The sequence below is a fragment of the Ambystoma mexicanum genome, chromosome 4p (genome assembly GCF_040938575.1).
Source record: "Ambystoma mexicanum isolate Mex_15411 chromosome 4p, UKY_AmexF1_1, whole genome shotgun sequence".
Lineage (NCBI taxonomy): Eukaryota > Metazoa > Chordata > Amphibia > Caudata > Ambystomatidae > Ambystoma > Ambystoma mexicanum.
In genome coordinates, this window is record NC_090927.1 from 167,368,441 (window position 1) to 167,392,466 (window position 24,026).

The 24,026-nt window shown below is 44.9% G+C and overlaps 1 protein-coding gene across 1 annotated transcript in view; it reads left to right on the forward strand.

Moving 5' to 3' along the window:
* Positions 1-24,026, forward strand: part of SLC35F6 (solute carrier family 35 member F6) — a 185,133-nt gene that overhangs the window by 147,077 nt on the left and 14,030 nt on the right. Inside the window, exon 4 of the mRNA XM_069605616.1 lies at positions 20,480-20,692. Within this exon, the coding sequence (XP_069461717.1) occupies positions 20,480-20,692 (213 nt within the window). The remainder of the gene's footprint in view (positions 1-20,479; positions 20,693-24,026) is intronic.

Here is a 24,026-nt window from a genome sequence, read left to right on the forward strand (position 1 = left end):
TTCCGGGTGACAACCTTCGCAGGAGGTCATTCCCTAGTAAACAAGGGGTGCCCTCTGGAGTCACAACTATGACCGGGTGCTTCACCCAATTTTAATGTCCAAATCCGCAGTCCCCTCGATGGGAATTTCCTTTCTTTCAAAGTTCTGAAGTTGTCCAGGAAGAGAGGTGAGTGGAATTTGGTACTTCTCCCCCTTTCCTGAATCCAGTTCATCAATGGCCTTTTTGGACAGAAGGGTAGCTTGGGATCCAGTGTCCACCAGTGCCAAAATTGTACCCTGCCCCTGTATTTGCACCGGGGCATAGTATCTTCCCTCCTTCTCCACAAGGGGGCACAGATAATGCACATTTTTGGACAACTGGTGGGTTAATTTTCTAGTATTGGACATAGAGAGAGAAGAGATTTGGGCAGAATTCTGTGGGGAGTCTTGGGAATCTGAAAGAAAAAGGTGGCAACTAGAGATGGGAGAAGTCTTGAGTTCCCCTGGTTCCGGTTCTGGGCTGCCCCCCCCTTTTGGAGGCAGTCACCAGGATGTGTTTGAACCAGGGGATTTTCATGTTGTTGGTTCTGGGATGGGATGATGGGCGGCGCTAGCTCAGTCCCCACATCTACCCAGTCTGGATTTGAATCCTTTGAGACCCATTTTTCTTTGGGAGGAGTTCCCCCATCTCTGAAGGAGAAGATCCTTTTCCCAGGATCCTCTGAGGATCCCTCTCCTTCAAATTGGAAGATCTGTACCTCCTCCACAAAGTGGGTCTGTTTGGGTTCTTTGTTTCTCCTACCCCCACCCCCCTCTGCTCCTTGCGTGGCAGACTTTCAGGGGCAGGAGATTTTGGTTCCGGTTCCTTAGTTTCCAGGGGCTTTCTACAAGTGGGGAAGGAAGCTTCCTCCAAGGCTTTACACCCCCCCTTCCCCTTGTGCCTCCTCCCTGGGAACCAGTGATTTGTCGGGGTCTTGCCCCCGTCATTTTCTGGAGCACCAGGTCCAGTGTTTGAGGTATTCTGTGCTGGCATGCCCATATGAGGATTCTGCAGAGCCCTCACCATGCGACCCAGATCCTGTGCCATGTTTTGGACCTGGCGCTATAGCTGTGAAACCCGCTCAGGCAGATACGGGGTTCTCATGTCTCCCCTGGGCTGATCCCGAAAAGGGTAGCTATCCCTTCTCTGGTAATACCCCGGGTTGGGAAGATTTGGGTACCACTCCACCCGTGGCCTCCCCTCTCCCGGATTAGGTTGTCTGGGCTCAGGAAAGTGGGGAAAGAAGGATGGATTGTTCTGGGGTTGGAAGCTTTGTGGAAAACTGGGGAAAACGTTCTGCCCAGGATTTGGGGAATTTCTGCCCTCCTGGGGGAAGTGAGGAGGGAAGTTCCCTGGGTTAGGTGCCTGGTTGGATCCCCCCCACTTGGACAGGAGGAGGCCACACATAACCCAGGATGGGTCTGTTCCCCTTGTAGCTGGGACTTACATAGTCAGGGGAGTGAGGGATCCCATTTGTGGGACTACCTCCTTGGCTCCCTGTCTGTGACTGGCCCGAGGGCCTTCTGAACTTGGAATTATTCTGCTGTGCAGGCAATTTTTTAGGGCCCCCCATCTCCAAATCTAAAATGGGGGCAACCTTTACCTCTGCCACCTTAGCAGCAGCAGGGGTGTTGGTTGTTTTTTTTTTTTGAGTATTCTTGTTTTCTATGGGCTTTTGCACCTCATAGATTCGGGTGGCTTGCTCAATGACCCAGTCTGGTGATCTTTTCTCATGAAAATCTCTCACTAGCTGGGTCATGATGTACTTTGGTAGAGCATGGAAAAAAGTATTAACACATTCGTTGCTGTCCATGCGCACCCTTCCGGTAGTCTGCGCAAAGGCACGCTTTAATTCCTGCACAAATTCTTGTGGGGCCTGATCCTCCCCACATTGCAAGTTGTAGGCTGCCTTGCGAGCCTCTTGGGGATTTCTGTGAACAGGAAAATGCTTCAAGATGGCTGCCCTATATGTGGACCATCTTAAATGATTTTGGTCCTCCAGCCCCGCAAAGAAACTGGAGTATTCTGGTGAAAAGGTCCATTTCACATACTGAATGCAGCTACTGCTGTCTTTCAGATGGAAAGTTTCCATCATCTGCTCAAAGAGCTCTAAATGTTCCCAAACAGAATACTTAGTGTTCTTATGATAAGGCGTGATAACGCTCCTTATTGTCTTGATCTGTTTTAAGGGGTCCTTAAGCAAGGCCCTTTTTGCCTTATTGGCCTTCTTGGTTCGGGTAACCCTGGTCCAACCCTCCTCTGACTCAGAGGCACTGCTGCCAGAGGTGCCTGTCTGGTCTTCTAGGTTCTCCCAGATTTTGCGAGCCTGAGAATGGCTGGCAGAATGTGGGGACCTAGTCTCCTGTGTCCTGGAGCGCTCAGAGGAGTCTTCTGATTCCTCCTTGCTCCCAGGATTTGATGGGTACCCCCCCCACTGTCCTAGCTGGGCAGAGGTTTTCAAGATGCCCTTAGTGTGCCTACTCTTATGGGGTTCCCCACTACATTTCACAGTGCTTGGGTACCCATACCCAGATGCCCGCCCGTCCATTCCTGGGAGGTGCTGGTCTATGAGCACCACACTTCTGACAGGATAGTAATCTGCCATCCCCGTGGCCCTGGGCTCATGTGCGCCAGTGGACATGGGGGTGGCAGAGTTCAGGGACTGGGAGAGATGAAGGCATCTGGTACTAGGGTTCCTGAGCTTATGCTCAGGTGTTTCCCTTTCCCAGCGAACCTCATCTCTATCAGCCCCTGCTTCCTGTTGCCATGCAAGAACCTGAGCTTTCTGTTCCTCAATCAAGGCGTTACTAGTCTCTTTCAGTCTCTCTTGCATGGCTACCTGTCTGTGGAGCCTATCATTGTTCTCACAGAGAGCCTCATTTTCTCTCTGTGCTTCCTGGTTTGTCTTTGAGTACTGGGCCAGTCTTTGCTGCAGGAGGGTTACCTCCTGAGTCCTGTCCATACTGGCCTGCTCCTTCCTTGCCAGAGCATCTTCCACCCTCCTGGTCTGCTTTAACAATCTATCATGCTCTTTTCGGAGGTCACCCAGTCCCTGGAGGGCCAGGTGATTTTCTTCCAGTTTCCCTTTTAAATGACAGACTTCCTGGCCTAAGGTGTCCCTTTCCTGCGCAAGAGACTGCCTCTGTGCCGCCAGGTCGTCCCTCTGTCTTTGAAGGGCACCAGCTTTCTGGCGCTCTTCACCAAACTCTGCCTGGGTGTCCAGGTCTTTCAGAATTAATGTGTTGCTCTCTGCCTACTCTCTATCTAGGTGGCTTTGCAGGGTGACTACCTGTTCTGCGCATACCCTGTTGAAGTCCAGTTGTTGCTCCAGCTTTTTCTGGTTCTGCAGTAGAGAGTCCACACTTTCTTGGTACTCCTTCTGCAAGGACAGATCTCTGGTATCCTGTTCTGCCTTTTCCTGTTGCAGGATACCCATATCCTCTTTGATTTTAACTATATACTGCCTGCTTTCATTTTCTGACTCCTGGCTCCTCTGCAGCCTCTACTCAGAAGAGTCAGAAATGCCATCAGTTGCCTACTTTCCAGATCTTGGGCTACAGTATATTTGTCCTGTATGGCTCCCGTAGATAAATATAGATATGCCGCTATCTTGGCAATCTTATTTTGCTCATCCTTGGCCTTCGGGGCCATATATAGTTCACTCAGAGCCACATGTAAGGGACCCTGATCTCTCCAGATATCTAACCCTGTTGCAGTGATCCGTTGTGTGATTGCCTGCAACCACACATTCTGATCCTGCTCTGTCCATTCACCTCTCATAAATAACTTATGTAAAAGGTGTTCTCTAGTCATCTTAATGTCTACCAATGTCGCCATTTTGGATATATTAATTTCCTTCCTGACTTACAGAAGTTTTTTATTTTATTTTTGCAAAACAGACCGTTTCCTTAGAGCGTTCCCTTTTGAGGGGTGCTTTTACAGTGTAACACAGCGTGGTAGCCCAACAGGATTTATGTGTCCTCTTAGTTAGCACCCTGTATTAAACTACACAAGTGGTAGATCTAATCCAGAAATCCTGGATGAGCCCCCAATCTGTAAGTGATTTCAATCCAGCACTCCAACTAAGTCAATGCCTAGTATGGGATGCCCAATGGAAACCCTTATTTATACATTTTTATGTCAAAAATCATTTTAATTCTGGATGATGTACCCTTATATTACGCCCCTCTCTTTAAATCCCCCCCGTCTCACTGAACCAAGAAGAAGGTTGTTTTGCAAAGTTAAAAAATGTATTTGAAGAAATGAACAATATATAGATTACACTTTTATGAATATGAATAATATCTGAATATCACACTTATGAATATGAACAATGATAAGCAATGGGTAATATTACAATATCAAGAATCTCTTTAATCAATTAGGATTGGGAATAGGAAGAATAATGTAGCAGAGAATACCTCGTATGGGTTCAAGAAAATGCAATGATAGGAAAGAATGCAACACAGAAATAAAACTTGATATGAATTCAACCAAAGACAATGTAATCACTATTTTCCCATTTTATTACTCACTCCCCCCAATATGCAATATGAAGAGATGGAATAAGGGCACGCAGGTATCAGGAATAACAATCAACAATGTCAGTTTCAATCCCACTTCCCCCCAGCAAGCTTAGAGAGAACAGTAATGATTTTAAAACAGGTCAATTGCTTTTAAATTGTGGTTTGAATTGGATGGGAAAAATGCTAACATGATTTTAATTTGCTAAATTGAATTTCAGAACTAGTGAGAGTTGCTTTGGATAGGTTTGGGGAAACACTAGCAATGATTGTGTGAATGATTATCAGATTGAAAAGGAAATTCAGAAGTTGGAAGCAAGAAATAGCTGTTTTTTACATGGAGTGAAATTGAGCCAAGTGCAAATTCGCTGCAACTTTTCCACGTGCGAGAAACGCGATTACGGAAGAACTATAAGGAATTGGATACAGTTCTGGATAGGTTGAAAGGGATTGAATAGGATTACTTTAAACTAAGAGATAACTATGGACAGTTCTATACTAAACACTCACTACTATGGCTTTGAAATGGAATGGGCTCGTCAAAGATCTGGTCAAGGGTTTGGCTAGGATTCGCTCGCCACCGGACAGGTCTCAGGCACTTGGTTCTGCTCTCAGCAAGGCACTCGGGTCTGCACGGCCTCTTGGACTGGATCTGATGGGTTTTCGGTTACAGCACTGCTCTACCGGTTTGGATCTCTGGTTCTAGCATGGGTTCTTGGCCAGAAGCAGCAAAACAGCTCAGCCAGGCTGTTGAATGGTTTAGGCCCCGTGGAAGTTTAGGGGTTAAAATTAGGTTGCTAGATTTTAAAGGCCTGCTGAAAAGGGTCCAGCTTTTTGGGTTTGGCCTCTGTTTCAGGGTTCTGTAGTCTGGTTCTGGAGTCTGATTTTGGATCTTCCTGCAGGGTGCTTCGCCAGTGGATCAGTTGATGAGTGAATGTGTGTCCTTTCTTGGTCCTCAACAGTCCCTATTTATCCATTTTCCAAAGTGTGTGGGAAGGCTGATTGTCTATGCCCAACCATCTAAGGATCTGATACGTCAAAGAATTCCCTCTCCTGATTTGAGAAAGGAACAGTGTGTCATTATGTGTCATTATGTGTCATGTTTCTGGCTTAGGGAGAAAACCTCCCCTTTGTCTCTGTACATTATATCTTATTTTTCATAAAAAAACATATTTCCAATATCACAAACTTGTTGATAATACATATACACATCACAGATTGCCTAAGGTACGTTTCTGTCCAAATCTTATCTTCCTATGGTTTTTGGTTCATAAATGACAGTTTTTCGTGCTTTTGGTTGGTTACACATTTTCGGATCTGTACAATTATTTACACATACATGCACATACCCTCTGGGCATATTCCAGTAATTTTTCATGTTCCTAGCATAATCACAATAGCTACAATATTAAAAATGTTGTGGTTCAGTCTCAGAGCATCGCACAGATTCCAGATTAGTTTTAAACTGTGAGCGAATTTTTCATTTTAAGACCCTATAAATCCCATATTTTTATCAGTTCCGCACAATTTGCTATAAGTCGTTTTCTAAAACATACAGTTACTTTAGTCTCAAATCCACATTTTCAGTCTGGCCCGCCTCCAATGCTCGGCTGAGTCAGAGAGTCACATGGGCTTCTTCCTGCCAGGGCTGTTGGTTTCAGTCACACCCGAATTAGCATTTTCATTCAGCTCAAGGGAGTCCTTTGTCTTCACTCAGAGCAACATGCCAGAGTGCCCCTCCCAGTTCCTTTCACACCAGCCTGCCAGTTTCTTAGCAGAGAGCAGGGAAAGATTCCTTTGTTTGGGAGAAGGTGTGAAATGTCTTTGAAGCTCAGTGTGGCTAACTTTAACTTTTAAACACAATGTCTGAAATTGTATTGTCCTAAAATATAAATAACATTTTCAACAAATACATCAACCAATTTCTTAATTCAAGCCTTTTTAAAATATAGTTTTGAATTGTATCCACCTCTTAGGCTTCTGATAGCAAGTCTTTCTTTGGCATATTTAGCTTATGAAACACAAGTTTCACCTGTCAGATTTAGAGATCGCCAGCGTCTGACAGAGGCGAGTAACAGTATTGCACCCATTTTCAACATAATTTTCCAAGCAAGCAATCTTCAATGTGGATGTTATTCTAATAAGTGTACTTCTGTGGACATTGTATTTATGTGGATTCTTGAATTAGAATGATGTTTAACACCCAACAAGGAGGTTGGATCTTTTGGGTGGTTTGTGAGCCATGATTTCTGCAAATTTGACAACCAAGGAAAACGGATTTCACACAGCTCTGTGTTTCTTTTGCAATCAGCCTTTCTCTGTGGGCAGCCAAATGATGGGTTTTGGCAGTGGTCTCCTGTGTTACCACTGAGATAGGCAAAAGTGGATGGCGGCCTATTTTTCAGAATTTTACTGCGCACTTTTGGGTGAATTTTAGCGAGCAGCATGCTTTCCGGCGGCTATTCTGATGTTCTTGATGCAAGCAATTCACAGTAATGTTGCAGGGCCTGGACAAGTGGGTTGGAACATCCCACAGAACAGTACAACAACGACACATAATTCATTAATAGCACACATAATTAAATACATTTCAGTAACCCTTGAAGGTCTGGAGATCTAAGGAATACATCTGGATGTATCCATTGTGCAATGCAATCAAGAAGCCTGCTGTCACAGGTGGCTGAACCAATAATCCACCGCTCTGAGATGGTTCAATGGTTTTATTAATATGTTTGTGGGACCACTGGCTGTCCCTCTCTCTCGCTCTCTCTCTCTCGTCTTGTAAAGCACCTAATCCCTTACCCAGGCGTCCCTATGCCTTGTTGGTAGATGCAGATAAGTATCACCTAATGTCTAAGATCTCACTTAACCTGGATGTTGAGACCTAAAGGCAGAATACCTTCTCAATCTAAATTCCGTCCAGGACTTACTACACTGTCTATACTCTATCCAGTTGTTAGTATTCTAAAAGGGGATTGTTAGATTGTGACTTGCAGACACCTTGCTTGATTTTGGCATGGCCTTGCACACTCACTCTCTCCTCTCCCGCTCTCCCGCTTCTCCTTCTCTCTACACACCCTCTCCTCTCCACCTGCCTTTTTTCTTTCATATTTTTCTCCTTTATCCCTCCAATGTCTTTCACATTCTCTAGTCCTCGCCTCCACCCTTTGATGTTACTTCTCCCTCCCTCTGACTCATCCACACTACTACGCTCTCCTCTGCCCTAATATTCCCTCCTCCTCACTACTACTCCCTCCTCCTCGCTATTACTCCCTCATCTCCACTACTCCTAGTCAATAACCATCACTGATGTCAGTATCATACACTTCACACTCAGTCCCTACACTGATGCACCTAACCACACTCTCCACATTATCACGCACTCTTACGATGCAGTACTACTTCAACTCACTAGCCAATACCTCATATTCTCCAGAAATCACCTCCACACCTCGCCGCTCCTTCCTCCCACTTGCTGGTCTCTTAGTCATCCACCTCTTCCTCCTCTGCCCTCCTCCGAATTGCCGACACTTTCTTCTTCCTGTTTCTTCCTTATATCCCCTCCCGATGTTGGCATTGCTTCCCTGTCCTTGGCCAATATTCCTTTGTTTTTCCCACCCAGGTGTGTTAATAAAACGAAAAGTCATAAATAGTGGTCTCAACCCTACCCACTATTTCCATGAATATCTGCTGTAGGGCAACAATTGCAGCCTGGGAAAACAAAGGTTTGTGTTTGTGTTCTGAGGATCAGTTTGGTCTACCCCTGAGGCAAATTCCATGAATGAGGGATTGAGGCTCCCCCACTTTAGTCCCTGGTGGTCTAGACTGCTTGCTGGCATTTGCGTGGGTCTGCTGATAATGTTTAGCAGCAGCGTGTGCTCCTTTTGCCTGCCACGCATGGACGCTGAGGATTCTTTTTGTGTGGTTCTTTCTCTCTACTTTGGTTCATGGAGTCCTGCTGTGTCTATTCACATAGAAGCCACTGCTTCATTTTCTCTCTGTGGGTTTCCCTTTCCCTGCTGTTGATCCTTAGATACCGTGGTGCGGGCTGTTTATGGCTGGGGCTTCTTGGCATGAGTGTGAGCCACTGGCATTTCATCCTGATGCTTCTTTTGTGTTTCTAACTTGGTTGATGTATCTCTAAAAGAAACAGAGAGACACTGGCAGGTGTCTTGTATTGAAGGCATGGCTTGAGACTGAGTTGTACTGCTTAGATACATGCTGGCACTTGGGGGTGGGGGCAGGATATTGGGCCCTCTCAACTGCCACCCCCCCCACCTCAGGGGTAGCACTAGCTCTAGATTTCTCCCTTGTAGGACTCCCACCCCGACGGAAAGGGGTACTTGTCTTTTCAGACTGCCCTTGCGTCCCACATTAACTGATGTAAGATTTTAACAGAATCCTATTTTACCTATTGAAAGAAAAGGCAGTGGTTGGTGCACATCTGTCCACCTCAACATACTTTTAATGGTTAGATTCTCAGGAGGTTGCTGAGATGGCTTAGTTTAAGTGTGGGGTGCCCTTTGGGAACCACAATCTGGGTTTCAAACACACACTATGCCATGTGTCAGAAAATATGGATTAGCAATCTGGATTTTACTGGGCCCAAGCATTTGCTATTTCTTTTCAGTAAAATTTCTGAAAATATTTTCATCAGTTTGTACTGCACTCAGGTATAAATCAGCACTAGAAATGGCTGTCCTTTCCTTCAAAAGGAACTAAAAAATCTTGACAATCTCAACAATATATTTAGCAACACACTCCACAGTGTGTGTATGTGGCTAATTAACATGTTTCCTCAAAAGGACTCTATAGACAAAGTTCAATCTGTTCCAAAAGTGGCATCAAGAAGATGATTAACAGGCATGTTGCCAAAAAGTCACATCAACATTAGAAAGATAACACGTATACAAATAAGTTACATTGTAGGTTATTTCTTATCCACATCATAGTAACTTTTTGCAAATACACATCATTTTAATCATTCAGGTCCTATTAAACGTCCTCGGTATGCTCTAAAGAGGAACTAAGTAACACTAGCATAAGGATGTTCCCATCCCTCTATTCCGCAAGTGAATTCTACAGTGGGTAGGCAACCTAGACTTTCCAGATGTTTTAGCTTAAAACTCTCATCAACAGTAGCCAATATAGTCAGTGGTGCGGGATCATGGAAGTCATAGGCCAAAATATTTGGCGGCCCACATGTTCACTATCGCAGCTAGGCTTAGTGACAGCCAGAGTCACCTGTTCTCTTTTTACACAAAGAAGCTGGTCATTTGGAAGACAAACTGTCAGCTTTTGGGGAAGGTTTGTGTCTAGGGATTTAAACTTTGCATAAGGAGGTGAGCAATCCTGCACACAGCTACTAAATAGTTCCAGGTATCTCTGCTGAACAAGATTTTCAGGAAGGAGGATACCCTTGGACCTGATGACATATCTTAGATCACTTGCAGCTTCACCAGAGTTAAATGATCACTTCTTCACCAGAGCAGATGTATGGGCACTTTTTTGGCAGACACCCCTGATTGTCATGCCACAGGCCAGTGTTTTGGCACAAAGGGTTCCATGTCACTACTCCGGATATAATTACTGCGCAAGTCTTTCCTGCACAGTAAATATATCAGAACTCTTTCCCTCCTCCCCTTCACATATTATCTAAAGGGGGTCCCGTCGCCCTACACTGGCCAACTCATCCCAAACCACACACCCACACTTACATCGGTCTCTGCCACTGGCTCAGCTTCCTCTTCCACTCTGCGTTGGTGACGTTCCTCCAACACCCTGCCCCCTTCTACTGACTACCTGCCCACTCGTCACCCGCCTCCCATACATACACCCTCCCACACTTCTCCTCTTTTAGCGGTTCTTTGCAGAGATACAAGTGGGATGCAGTAAATACCTTAATTGCATGGCAAACACATATCACTAACACAAAGGACTTTTGACATTTTCTTGGGCAGTGATCCCTGTTGTGTTGTTGGAAAAATCCGTCTTTGTACCTTGAAGAGTTGGCCTAGAGCAACTCTTACAGCCTGCTGGTGATTCCAGGCAGGAAGTCTCTGATAAGGTTTAACCAGAAATACTTTTAGTTGAAGACCCCACAATAATGGGGTGCTGACAATGAGAAATCCCACAAGCTTATCAATTAGGCTCTAGAACAAGGTATTTTCACACAAAATATCTAAGTGCATATGAATGAGACAAACCTGAATCAAAAAGAAAATCTATGTCCTGAGCTGTTAAAGCAGACACCTTTGGAAAGGACCACCATCTAGTCTCCTGACAAATCTTCAGAAGGGAAGCCTCACCATCTTTGCATGTTACATACCAGCTCTGCTAAATTGACACAGGTTTTGATCCTGCTTTTAGTTTTGCACTAAGATATTTTCTGACCTTTTTCTCAGAGTTTCATATTATGTCATTGTCTCCCACCTTTCATCTTTTGAAAGTTCTGATTTAATATTTTATAGACAGTCAGATAAATTCAGTGCCAATTTTCTTTTTATAGCCCTGTTAAGTACATTTTGTCTTACTATTTAATTGTTATTACATTTATATTTTTACTAAAGTTCTCAACTTTCAAAATGTTCTTTATTTGGCTGTGCCGCTTCCTCCTTAGTGAACCAAAGCCTTGTGCTCAGCCTATTAGAATGGTTTATGTCTTGTGTTATACACCTACTCTTAACAAACACTTAAACACATATTGTCCCTCATTCTAAGGTTGGTGGTATCCTGCTGGTAAATCCGGTGTGATACCACCAAACGGATCTACCGTTACTAGCACCTGGTCTGCTTGAAGGAATTACTGGCAGATTGCAGGTGCCAGTAAGGATAGGTAAATCTCCATCCCATAGAGTCCCATAGGACGCCATGGGGGGATTGCCGGTATTACCGCACCGGTAATACCAGTGCCGGTAATACTGGCTGTTTTTGCTGGTGGGGGGCCTGAGTTACCTCCAGCTCTTTGCTGGAGGCAAATCAGGCCACCCCACCAGCAAACTTGTAGCTTGTCGATGCGTGAAAGTGGCGTAACAGAATTACTGCCACTTTTTCCCTGCACTGCCAAACTTGTCTGCTGCCACGGTGGTGTGTGTTCTGGCTGAGATATCAACACATAACTCAGATATTGAGTCGGTTTATTTGGCAAACCAAAACTGACCATAGATATATAGGATGCACTGATCATAAAAGATGAAAGTAAACCAGTAACACAAGACCAGCTGCTCCAGCTTGCTTAAAAACCTGATCTTAGTCCATCTATCAGTTAATCCCCATCCAACCTTGTGGTCTGCTTCTGGCCGGTTAAGTGAATGTCATTGACTGTAAATTGGGGTTTGAAGCGTCCCTTGTACTTCTTACTTGTCTAGCGATTGCTGAGCTAATGTCTTGTCAGATGGTCGCACTCCTAGGTGTTCCATTTCCACCTGTCAGGACTCGAGGGTCCCTATGCTGTAGGCTCCCATTCCCCACCTGCGTCAGCCAGTGGCAGGTATTACAAAGTAAGTCTTTCTCTTTCTTCAGGTTTTGTAGGAATCTTTTTGAGATAAAATTCATCAAGAAAGTGCTTACCACAGCTTACCCAGCTACACCACCAAGCCAGCTCCCCTTTCTTCCCTCAGAACCTGACTCAGTCCAACATTCTATTCATAACCTCCATTCCCTTTAGAACTTAGAACCATACTCAACTATATACATGTTTACTAGAACACAAGGAGACAGTGTCCCTGCTTCCTTGCTTATATGTGTGATGAGACAACACAATATACCACAACTCCTCCATTTACATCTACACAACTGTTCACCTTGCCTGCACATCCAGGGAACCTACTTCACAATCCTTTCACAATTCTCAATTTATTCCACGCCCTGCCATCAGCCATCACAACCTCTCCTTCATTAGTTCCATCTTCCTCTTGACTGTTTCCCTCAATTTCTGTTTATCCCACTCAAAATACCCTGACCTGCCTTACTATGGCAGACAAACCAACGTGTGTGGTTTCCTCCTCCTCAGTACCTCGAAAAGGCATCAGTCCTGTGGTGGCATGCAGTGCCAGCCTGTAAGCAGATACTCTCCTTTTCACTAAATCCTCCCACTTCACTCCTGCCCCATACAGCCACCCTGATACCTTGCATAAGCATGCCAAACCTTTTCACCACCCCATTGTTCATGAGATGGTACATTGATGTCTTGCAGTGTACTATCCCAACCACCTCTAAAAATGTTTCCATCATCCTTGAAGTGAGCCGCACTCCATTATCCATTAACATTTTCCTTGTGTAACCCTCCCTTTGGAATACCCCATCCAGGAACCTTATAGCTGCTTGTGTGTCTGCCTCAAGGACTACTTCCACCTCAACCCACTTGGAGAATAGGTTTGTCATCAATATGACATATTTCTTCCTTCCCCTTTCACCATCAAAGGGCCTCAATATCTTTGTAGCAACACACTCCGACGGCCTGGTGGGCAACTCAAAAGGCCTAAGTAGATGAACATAACTCCTTAGCCCCTTTGTTTATTTTGATGCGATGGTGGTGCCCCTTCAAGCACCCCAACCCTTCTCTGAAGACTTCCTTGTATGCTTCCTCTGGTATACCTTCCAAATATTTCTCTACCACGGAAACATGACCAGGGACACTGGAATCCACTACAATCCCCATCCCACCTTGCTCACACCAGCCGAGTATGCTTCCCCCTCTCTTTGACAGGTATACTTTTGCAACAATCCTCTTTCCATTGCACTCCAATTTTGTCTAAAAAAAAGCAGTATCTCCATTTGAGAGCCCCCACAGGCACTAGTTTTTACAGTGGGATGCTTGAGTTCAGCACCCTTGATCTTCTCTTCCCACACTCTGCTATCTAAAATAGTACAGTCAAAGCCAGTGTACACCAACATTTGCACCCCAACACCATGTACCACAACCACAGCATGTGGCTTCTCTCCCTTTTTTGGCCTGGCCCCTACCTGGCCTACTGACCGACTGACAGCATTGGCGCATTCCTCATTGTCATTAAAGTCATCATGTACCTCACACTTCATACTTATTTCCTTAATGCCCCGTTTAGAGAAGTTCTTCTAACACCTGGAAAAGTGTCCTACTTTCCCACATTTATGACATAAAGCTTTAAGTACAGGGTATGTGGCATTGTTCACAAAATGGAAGGTACTTCCACACCTGAAGCTCCTCTTCACATTTTGGTCCTTCCCTTGAGACCTTTGAAAATGCTCTCCTGTGCTTCTTTTTTGGCAATCTCCTTGTTGGCTGGACCACTTTTCCTCTGGAAGGGCTTATTCTGTTCTTGCTTTCCGTTACAATGGCACCAACATTCTCTCCCACTTTATGATCCTTTTGATCTAGTCCTTCACACAAGCCATCATATGTTCCATTTTCTTCACTATATCTAGGATCTCACTCAGACTGGGGTCACCTTTGGTCCAAATCTCTTCTCTGGTGTTGCTCTTCCTATCAGCATGAATTGGTCTCTTAGTCGTTCATCATGTGACAGTCCGAAGCTATGTTTATTAGCAGGTTCTGTTAATCCTGTTATGAAAGCCTCTACGGATTCCCCTGCTCCTTGTTCCCTGATCCCAAAGTAGTATCTTTCAAGTATGATGCTTGATTTGTTCTCAAAGTGTATGTCAAATTTTCTCAGAAAGGTCTCATATGCGTTTAGTACCTCTCCGCTGCCACCTTCCTCCCCATCATTGTTCGCTCTACTTGGAACAGGCTCTGGAAGACTTTTAAATATCTGCCTGCCCTCAAAGCCCAAGCAGTGCATAAATTGTGCCCTGTGGCCATCCTTGCTATGGGAAGGCCCATGTATTGCCAAGACGTATTCCTGAAAGTCCTCCTTCCATGTGTCCTATTTAATTTCCAGCGATTCTGGAGTGCGAAGAAATGCAGGAGGTAAATTGCTCACTGATACACTGATAATTGCTCACACAGGGAGGTGAGTTATCAGACCCCCCTGGCGAGAGATGGACCACTTATCAGTCTACTTTGCCATATTACTATGCAGAAGTGAAGCTGTCGTTGCCAGGTCACTTGTGCTGACTTGACACTGCAAGGAATGCAGTTCTGGTCCCCTTTGGGATACCTCTATCACTCCAGTTGCTTGCAAATGTTCTCCAAATGTTACCACCCAGTCAATAATAACAGTACCTTTTTTTCTCAGTGCACCTGATTCCTCCATATCCTCTCATGCGGTGTGTCTGGTACCCTCCTCCACTCTTCACTTCATGGTTCGCACAATAATGACCACCGTGGGCATGTCAGGTTGATGTTATACGCGCTACCCAGCAACCAAAGTGTAATGGGGGCCGGCAAGAACACGCACACACCATGCCGTTGGGTCTGTTTCTCTAACCTTTCAGGCAACGGACTGCAGCACCAAAGGCCGAATGTGTGCAGCAGCACTCCCGGGTTCTCTTCGCTTTTCCCAAATGCCACAGAAGAAGCGTGGCTCGACCGTCCTTGATCAGTATAGGCTGCTGGCCAAGCTCTGTTGATCAGCTTGCATTGCTGTTAATTCCCAACAGCCAATCCGTCTCCACCTGGAGTCCCCTTTTGCAGCAGTCCTGTAGGCACAGGGGGGGGGGCGGAACCTACACAACGAAAAACATGCAGGTCGCACTGCAGCAGTGTAGGAAGTTGATGCACAGCTTACTCCTTCCAGCTGGTAGACCTCTATCCACAGTTGCTACCACATTGGCCCACGGACAAACTGATGTGGAGTCAGATGAGATTAGCTCTAAGGGCTTCGACAGCTCATTGCCACTATTACAAAGTAAGTCTCTCCCTCTTGAAGTTTTGTAAGAAGTTATTTGAGATTAAAACCATCAAGAAAGTGGGTACCAAAGGCCATCCGCTTCACCACCAAGCCAGCTCTCCTTTCTTCCCTCAACAACTGACTCAGTCCAACATTCTATTCATAACTTCCATTCTCTTTAGAACTTAGACCCATACTCAACTATATACATGTTTACTAAAAAAACAAGGGACAGTGGCCCTGCCTCCTTACGTAATCTTGTGATAAGACAACACAATATAACAACAGGATTTAAGATGCCTGGGCAGGGTTTGTCCCTACTTCTGGGATGCGAGCAAGAGACTCTGTCTCGTCTCCACAAGGGCTGGATTATTGGGTCTTCTGCCTTCTTCCTCTCCAAACTTTATTTTGCTTACCCTTCTCACTGTGACCTTTCCCCATCTTCCTTGATGTCCTGAAACAGTCAAACCCTCCTTACCCTCTCCCTTAGCGTCTTATCTTTCCCTCCTTCTTTCCTCTGTCTGTCTGCCTCCTTCCTTTCCCCATCTTTTTTTGCACCACTGGTATGTACTCTGACTCCCTTGCTCCCTCTCAGACACTTTTCCTCTCTGTCCTCTACTAATCCCTTTTCGATTCCCCTTCTTATTGTTGTGCTTCACTTCTCCATTTCTACTGCATTCACTCTGTTTCCTTTGTCTCATCCAATGTTTACTTTGCAGAGGTCCTCTGATACATACATCTGCATGTTGCATTTCACCTTACTGCGCTCCTCTTTTCTTCTCCGGCCACCTTCATTCTTAGTATCATTTTCTTTTCTCCTGGATCCTCCTTCCATCTCATTGATTCTCTTTAATTTCTTCCTCTCTCCTTCAGACTGTTCCCTCTACTACTCATCCAACTTCCCACCAGCTCCCTCCTTGCTCCTCGCTCCACTGCGTGCCCTTTGACGATGAGTGTCATACTATTGTCTATCCTTGATGGCTTCACTTCCGGGGCCTGCAGATTCCTCATCAGAGTCAGCCTTGTAGCCTGGTCAATGATTCAACGGGGCAGGTCTGCAAAGGTCATACTGTTTTTCCCTCCTGCTTGATTGGTCCTCTCGTCCTGCCATTGATCCGTGGACCGAAACATTATGTTTACCCGACATCTTGATTTTCTCTTTTCTGGTGTTTCTCATCTTGTTGGTTTCCTCATCAATGCCAATTACCATCTTATGTTCCTTCCGCACTGTGAACTATTCATGTATTGTTGGCTGTCTGTGGCTACTAGACGCCACGTTCAGCTGGCTCAATGTGGGCACAGCTGCAAATTGCCATTGAGACTGCCAAGTCTCACTTCAGCTAAAGAGCTTGTGAAGAGTTAGGGTGGACCATTGGAGACTGTTGTGTCTCGCCACATCGGAAGAAGCAGTGAGACTGCTCTAATCCCACTACTTCTTTTCATCCTGAAAGCAGTGAAGATGCTATTGAGGCTTCCTGGGGTCTCATGCCTAGTCTGCTTCCCGATAGGGCCAAAAGAAGCCATTGAAACGGCTGTTGTAGTTGCACACTTACCCTAGAGGCTACGAGGGATGTAGAAGACGTAGACGTCCAAATGTCTGGTAAAGCATGTACCTCCAATAAGGAGAGGCGTGGATGATGAAAGCCTAGGGGGGTGACAATTGCTCTATGTCCTTGAGTGGAAGAAGATACTGATGGAAGCTTTAGATGTGACCTAGCAGTTCAGCTGGACAGCCCCTTTTGGGGTGGCACCAAGCACGATTTGCATATGATCTTTCCCCTCCTATAATGGCTTGGCAGTCTGAAGAACAATCTGGGGGGTTTCTCAGAGCTATCCCAGTGGTTACGAGTGATGGAAAACATTCCAGCCATCATCTTTTGATTTTGATGGAAGCCATAGACACTGCAAAGAATGTGAAAATGGGAACAATCCAGGCACCTTGATATCTTCACAAGAGATTTTTTTTTATTGAAACATACATTCTATGTGTTCACTCTGTGACCCTCTGCAAATGGCTACCAAATTCTCATTTTATTAGCATTAATGGTTTGATCCTCGTAGCTACTTAAAAAAGGGCCTTTCTACTTAGGAGGCTTTGTAACTATAGGTGAATGAGCTGACAAGCAGCAAGTAAAACAAGTTGTTCTGCAAGCAGGGGAGCTGGCTATTGTGCAGCAGCAAAATTAAAGGGTGCCATCCTACGCCTGATGTACCTCTAAGACAGTGAAGGTCCGGGACGTCACCCATAGCATGGCTATTCATCGCCATACAAGGCCTTTGATGGCAGCCACTTTGTAAATGTTCCAAGACCAGAGTCACTGTCTTCCCACATGCGGCACTCTCTGCATGAAGGGTTAGTTTTGCTTCATATCCTCCTTGCCTGACAAATGCCACAAAATAATATGTAAGCAGTTTTTTTTCTCTAATGTGTATCACCAGTTCTACTGGAACGATTTGTTCAAGACCAAGCTAAAAGCCCACCACCTCCTCTCCAAATTACCCCCTTAACCTACCTCTCATCTGCCTTCTAGCAAACATTTCCTCTATCCTGTCCCACACTTTCTACTGCCTCCACGCTAGCACTTCATCCATCATGGTCACATCCCTAACATAGCTGGCCGTATGGCCTACCGGAACTTAAAAAGGGTTGTCCTTAATCTGTGTATGTCCACCCATGTATTGTCACAGGTGACTGTTCGAATTACTCCCCTCCACAACCTGGTCAGAATGTCCCTCAAACTCACCCATTGTAAGAACCTCACAGCTTCCTGTCAAATCTGATTTCTTATCTATGGTACATTCTTTTGTGATCACAAGACATTGTTTCTCCCTGTATGAATAAATAAATAAATACATGTTGGTGAAGTGGGCATCTCTGTAGTTAAAATAGAGTGGGTGAATGTCCTCAGTCCTCATTGTATGTATATGACAAAGGCAGACATTGCCCTCTAAGCATTGTCAAGTAAAACAACTTTGATGTGGCTGACTTGTTAGTCCACTTTGTGAGCTGGTGATGGTCCAGTCCCACGTAGAAGGAGGTTTACCAGGCCCTGTTCCATGTCCAGTCAATCACTTGAACTACACGTGTCCTCAGTCTTTTCTAAATAAGTTATCTGCCAACTCTGCTAAAAGGATCAGTACAGCCCGAACTGCTTGGCCACATCCCTTCTGCGCTAGACCACACGCAATCCCAGACATGTTCCAGCCTCATTGAGCCTCATCAGTAAGGAGTAGCTTGGATATCTAGGCCCAGCAGGCACAGGACCCATGTCTGGGCATACTGCTTGGGGTGACTATAGCAAAACAAAAGAGGTGATGACTGAAAGGTTTACAATAAATCTTACTCACTTTGACAACCTCAGTAGAAGGAATGGTTGAACTTGCACTGGAGGTATTTCAAACTTATGTCCTGCATGTTGAAGAAAGAGTATAGCAAAGATTGCTTAGCTCGCAATATGACCTCTACCGTAGCATTTCCTGTCCCATTAATTTAGGTTGAGCCTCTGGAAAACAGTGTCCACGCCGACAGGACACAACTGAATCCTTCCTATCTATGACCAATTGCGCCAAATATTTTTGACAGGCATAACATAGCATACCGTTGGGTTCTAACAATAACCAACATACAGAATCAGAGGGTTTAGCATTAAATATCACCCAGAAACAGCCTACACCAATAACACCAAGAGCTTAATGAACATTGGAAGGAGGACAAAGACGCCCCATGATCAGACATTTGTTCTGAAACATGCTAAAGACATGACTCCCCTAAACACCCAATGCTGGCTAAGTTCGGCTTCCTTTCACACAGACAAGACTTCCTTCCAGTACAATTGTCCTCTCAGTTACAAACATATAAACAACCCCTGGCTGTTTGTCATTCGTGTTACACTATGTGTCATATAAAATCCCTTAAAAATACAGTTAGGACAGGGACACAGTTCCTCCACAGGACAAGGCAAAATTATCTACTTTCCAACTGCATGAGCGCTTGTGTTCAGCAAATTATCATAAACCGTGGATGCGTACTGTGGAAGTCTCCAATCAGCACAAGACATGAGGGGTGATAACATTTTAATTGTGTCTTTCAAAGAAATTAAAGATTAGAGTTTTGGTGACAGGCAACTAGAAGATCAATACATAAATGTGGATTATTAAGAAGAGATCAAGCTCAAATCTTTTAGAGAAATTATAGGCCGACCGGACCCTGGGAATGTAAAGTGAAGAAGAGTGGGCAGATTATTAGAACAAAAGATTTGCAAGATTTATTCTCGAGGCAAGAGTAGCAGGAATTAGAATAACTCCTTTTCCTGTTTATGCCACTAGCTATGCATACAAGTTCAAATAGAAGGATTCTATTAAATGTGTCTGGGAAAGGATTGTTCTATGTTTTAAAGTCCAAGACTAACATTGCTTGGTGAACTAAAACAAGTTGCAAAGAGACCTAAGGGAAGTGGCTAAGAGGCCTAAGCCAACTCACAAAGAGACCTAAGAGAAGTCACTAAGAGACCTAAAGGAAGTCACTAAGAGGCCTAAACTAAGTCACTAAGAAACCTTAGGGAGGTTACTAAAAGACATAAGAGAAGTCACTAAGAGACCAAAGGGAAGTCACTAAGGGAAGTCACTAACAGAGACCTAAGGGAAATCACTAAGAGACGTCACTAAGAGAGTTAAGGCAACTTGCTAATTATGTTTGTTCTTTTATAACGTGCTTAATACCGGAGACCAGTTTCTAAGCACAAGCCCGGGATTCAAACCTGTGTTGCTATGCATTGTCTTGCTTCTAAGACACACGCGTTGCCCCCAATCCATCCTCCCGGCCCAAGAGACCTAAGACAAGTCACTAAGAGACCTGAGGGAAGTCGCTAAAATTGCTCTACAAATTGTTGTTCAAAACCAATCAAGGCGTTAATCCCAGCAAAGCTTTTTCAGACGTTATCCAAAGCTGATTATAATTGGGGCCCAACTAACATTTTACATAACAGAAATATTCACGTCAGTTGTTTGGTCTTTGAAATTGAAGAATAGTTTTAAAATTAAAAGACCAGCAGTTCATATACATATTGCAATAAACTCTGCATTCATGGTTGCATGAATCACCAGTCATTATTATCCCATTGATGCTGTATGGATCCTCTCACTCCTAACAACCCCTCCTCTCTCGGCAGCCCTCAACATGACCAGCGCCTCGAGCTTCCAGATGCTTCGGGGGGCAGTGATCATCTTCACCGGTCTGCTCTCTGTGGCCTTCCTGGGCAGGAAGCTGCTGTGGAGCCAGTGGATTGGGATCCTCATCACCATTGCGGGCCTCGTGGTCGTGGGACTGGCTGACCTGCTCAGTAACGGGGACAGGGAGGAGAGCCTGAGCAATGTCATCACAGGTATGAATTCCTTTGCAAGACACTGACATTTCACGCAGGCATGTGTTTGTTAGTTTTGGCTGTTGAGTGGCACAACCAACTAACAGGCAACATGATGCTGTATGCAGGTTTTCCAGGACATGCATAGATGCACTGTACTTTTGCTCTCTATTTAGTGTGTAGGAGTGCATTATGCCTCCATGGATCCTTGTGCATCCACACGTACAAAAGCACTGACATAATAGCCATCTCCTACATAGGCCATGCAAGGCTGGGGAAGCAAAACACCCCAGCCTTTCATGGTCCATTAAACATGCACACTGGGGAACTAAACTGTCAAAGGGAAACTATGTTTCCCTTTCACAGTTTAAGACTCCCATGAGACCTCCCTCCGCTGCAACAAGCACCAGAGAAAGTGCTATGTGTTTCCAATAGGTTAGCATGGCTCCTCCATAATGGGCAAGGGTTCTGCCAGGTCAGCACCCCCTCGCTCATTATGTATGGGCAGCCATTGATTGGATTTGTATGGCGCTATATGCTAAAGCACTTATCAGAGAAAGAAACAGTACATAGAGGAGTGTGTAAAGTCAATACATTCATAAGGATAACCAATAGGCCTTAATTCGAGAATGGAACAAAGTATAGGAAGACAACAATTAAAGATTAAGAGGCAGTTTATTCAAGTAATGAGGGGGAAGAAGTTAAAAGCAACTTAAACGTGATTGGGCACATGGGGGATGGGAGACTGCGAGCAGAAAGATAAAGAAGGAGAATAGCAATAGATCAGAGAAGATAGATAAGGGGGTCCCATATCATGAAGACATTTGAAAAACGACGATGAGAAAGAGTAGATATGATTCAAAATAAAGCCATTGAAGTGACTGGAGCGCAGGCAAAATAGAGTCTCGAGGGGAGACAAAAAAGAAGACAAATGTAAGAGTTATAGATGGAGTGGAGAAGAGATAGCTGATAAGCAGAAAGACCAAGAAAAACGCAAGATCAGTAGACGAGGTGAGAGAAAATGAGATGACAATGTCAGTACCATGAAGAATGGGGTGGTCAAACATTATATAGATGCAAACAACAGGAGACGGACACCGAAGAAATGTGTGAAGAAAATGATTAGGAAGTGTCCGGGCAGTGGGGTAGATTGGAAGTGAAGATGGAGAAAATGATATGGAAGGAGGTGGCGGGCCGGAATAATAGTGGTGGCAGAAAAAAAAGACCTTCTGTTATCGAAGGATTAGGTGCAGAAAGTGATTGAGCATCCAGGATTCGATGCCGAGAGGCAGGCAGAGACAGTCAAATGAATAGTTTCAGTGAGATAAGGCAAAGGAAGAAAGATCTGGGTGAAGTGATGAGAGCCCAACAGAAGATATAACAGTGGAAAGAGGAATAGTGTATAAAGAGAAAAGGAGAGGGCCCAGGACCGAGCTTTATGGCACACAGTACTACAGGGGAGAAATGGAGGATCACTGGCCATAATAGTAAACTGAATAGGTGCGGTTAATAAGATAGGAACAGAAGCACTCAAGCAGAAAGCTTTGAAAACCCAGATGAGAAAGAGTATGAAGAAGAATACATAATCTGTGAGATACTCGAGAAGCAAAGATAAAATCTGGTGCCTAAGCTTTCGACAGATGGGAAAAGAGAGGAGTGTTGGCAGAGGCCATTGATGATTGACGTCATTAATGATTCGAACCTCAGTTTCATCACTATTTAGTTGGAGACACATCTCTCACATTCACTGATTAATGGCTAACATGCATTTGTGCAGTTTGCTGGAACCAGTACTCTGTGTCATCGGCATATGGCTGGAAAGGGAGGAGTTAATAGGAAAGTGCAAGGAGCAATGCTAGATATTTAAAAGAATTGGTTCGAGATAAGAGCCTACTGGAAAAGCACAGGATAGGCATATGATATGATACGATAAGTAATTTATAAGGCGCCTGTACACAATTGTTTGATAGTGGATTGGAATGGAAGTTGGGGACGAGCTATACAGTGGGATCTGATTAATAGGAAGGCGGTGATCCTGATGAGTGCAGAATCCAGGATATCATCATTGTGGTCCATTCCGAGTTTGGAGACAGCCATGGTGCTATTAGCCCCGGGTCCGGGTCCGGTGTCTCTAAACGGGGACTTACCGGCTCATTCCAACCTTGGAGAACCCGGTAAGTCCCCATTCAGAAAACCATTCCCCATTCCCATTTGAGCCCCATAGGGCTCAATGGGAATGGGGAAGGAGCTAATAACAGGCCCGCAAATTTCGGGCCCGTTATTAGCTCCAAGGTCCCTTAACGGGTCCTGCTAAGAACGGGTGGTCAGACCAGCCTTTCCTGGTGGGACCCGCTAAGGGACCTCAGAATGTGGCGGTAGGGGGTTAACGGCACCAGTATCCTTATTGGTACCATTAGCCGGTGCCGTTAACCCCCTACTGCCCAACTCAGCATGAGGCCCATTGTATAGAATCAAGAAGAGAATGTGGTGTTCAGCAATGTGGAATGTGGCTGGGAGAGATGAAAGCGACAGCATCCAAGGGCACATCAAGGTGTCAGAAAAGCAGTACAACAGAAAATATTGATCAAGAATGAGGTAGTGACTGAAAATGGATTACTAACACCATTCAATGTGGGTAGTAATCTGGGTAATTGCAAGTGTATAGTGTACTGTAGTCAATAAGGAGCTAGAGAGTGGAGGTTGCATAAATGTAAACACAGGTACAGTAAGCAAGATACCTATGACTGAATGCTACTGTCAGCTGTGTAAGGACAAAGATACTGTGGAGACAGAGAAACATCTATTGACTAGCTGTCCTAAGATGATGAGTGTTTATAAAAGACACTATGATAAATATGTTCATGATATAGTAAGGGAACCAACCTTCTGGTGGCATAAGGTCAATGCTTCAAATTTGAAGATCTTCATTGCAATGTATAAATGAATGTGCTAGCAGAAAGCCATACGTACATCATTTGAGGAGTAGAGGTCTGTCATCAGCCATGGGTCAAGGAGAGAGGTGGGCATCCACACCTAAGCAGTCCAGCAAGAGGGACACAAAGGAGAGCCGCTAGCGTATACTGAAAGTGCTAAGGCTCTTAGATGAAGCAACAATAAAACTCAAACAGAGGAAGAAGGGAGGTAGGATAGGCTTGTAGGCTACTTAATGCACCCTTTTCATAATGGAGGGTTGGCTGCAGACCAGGAGAGCTGGGCTTCTTGGGAATGAATAGGGGATTGAAGAACGCAGATTCTGAGATGAGGTTAAAGGAGAGAATCTTGAGTGCCTGAGGGGGCAGGAAAGAGTCTTGTGCAAAGGAGCTGTAAGAGCAGATTTAGGGAGGCCCATCTTGTG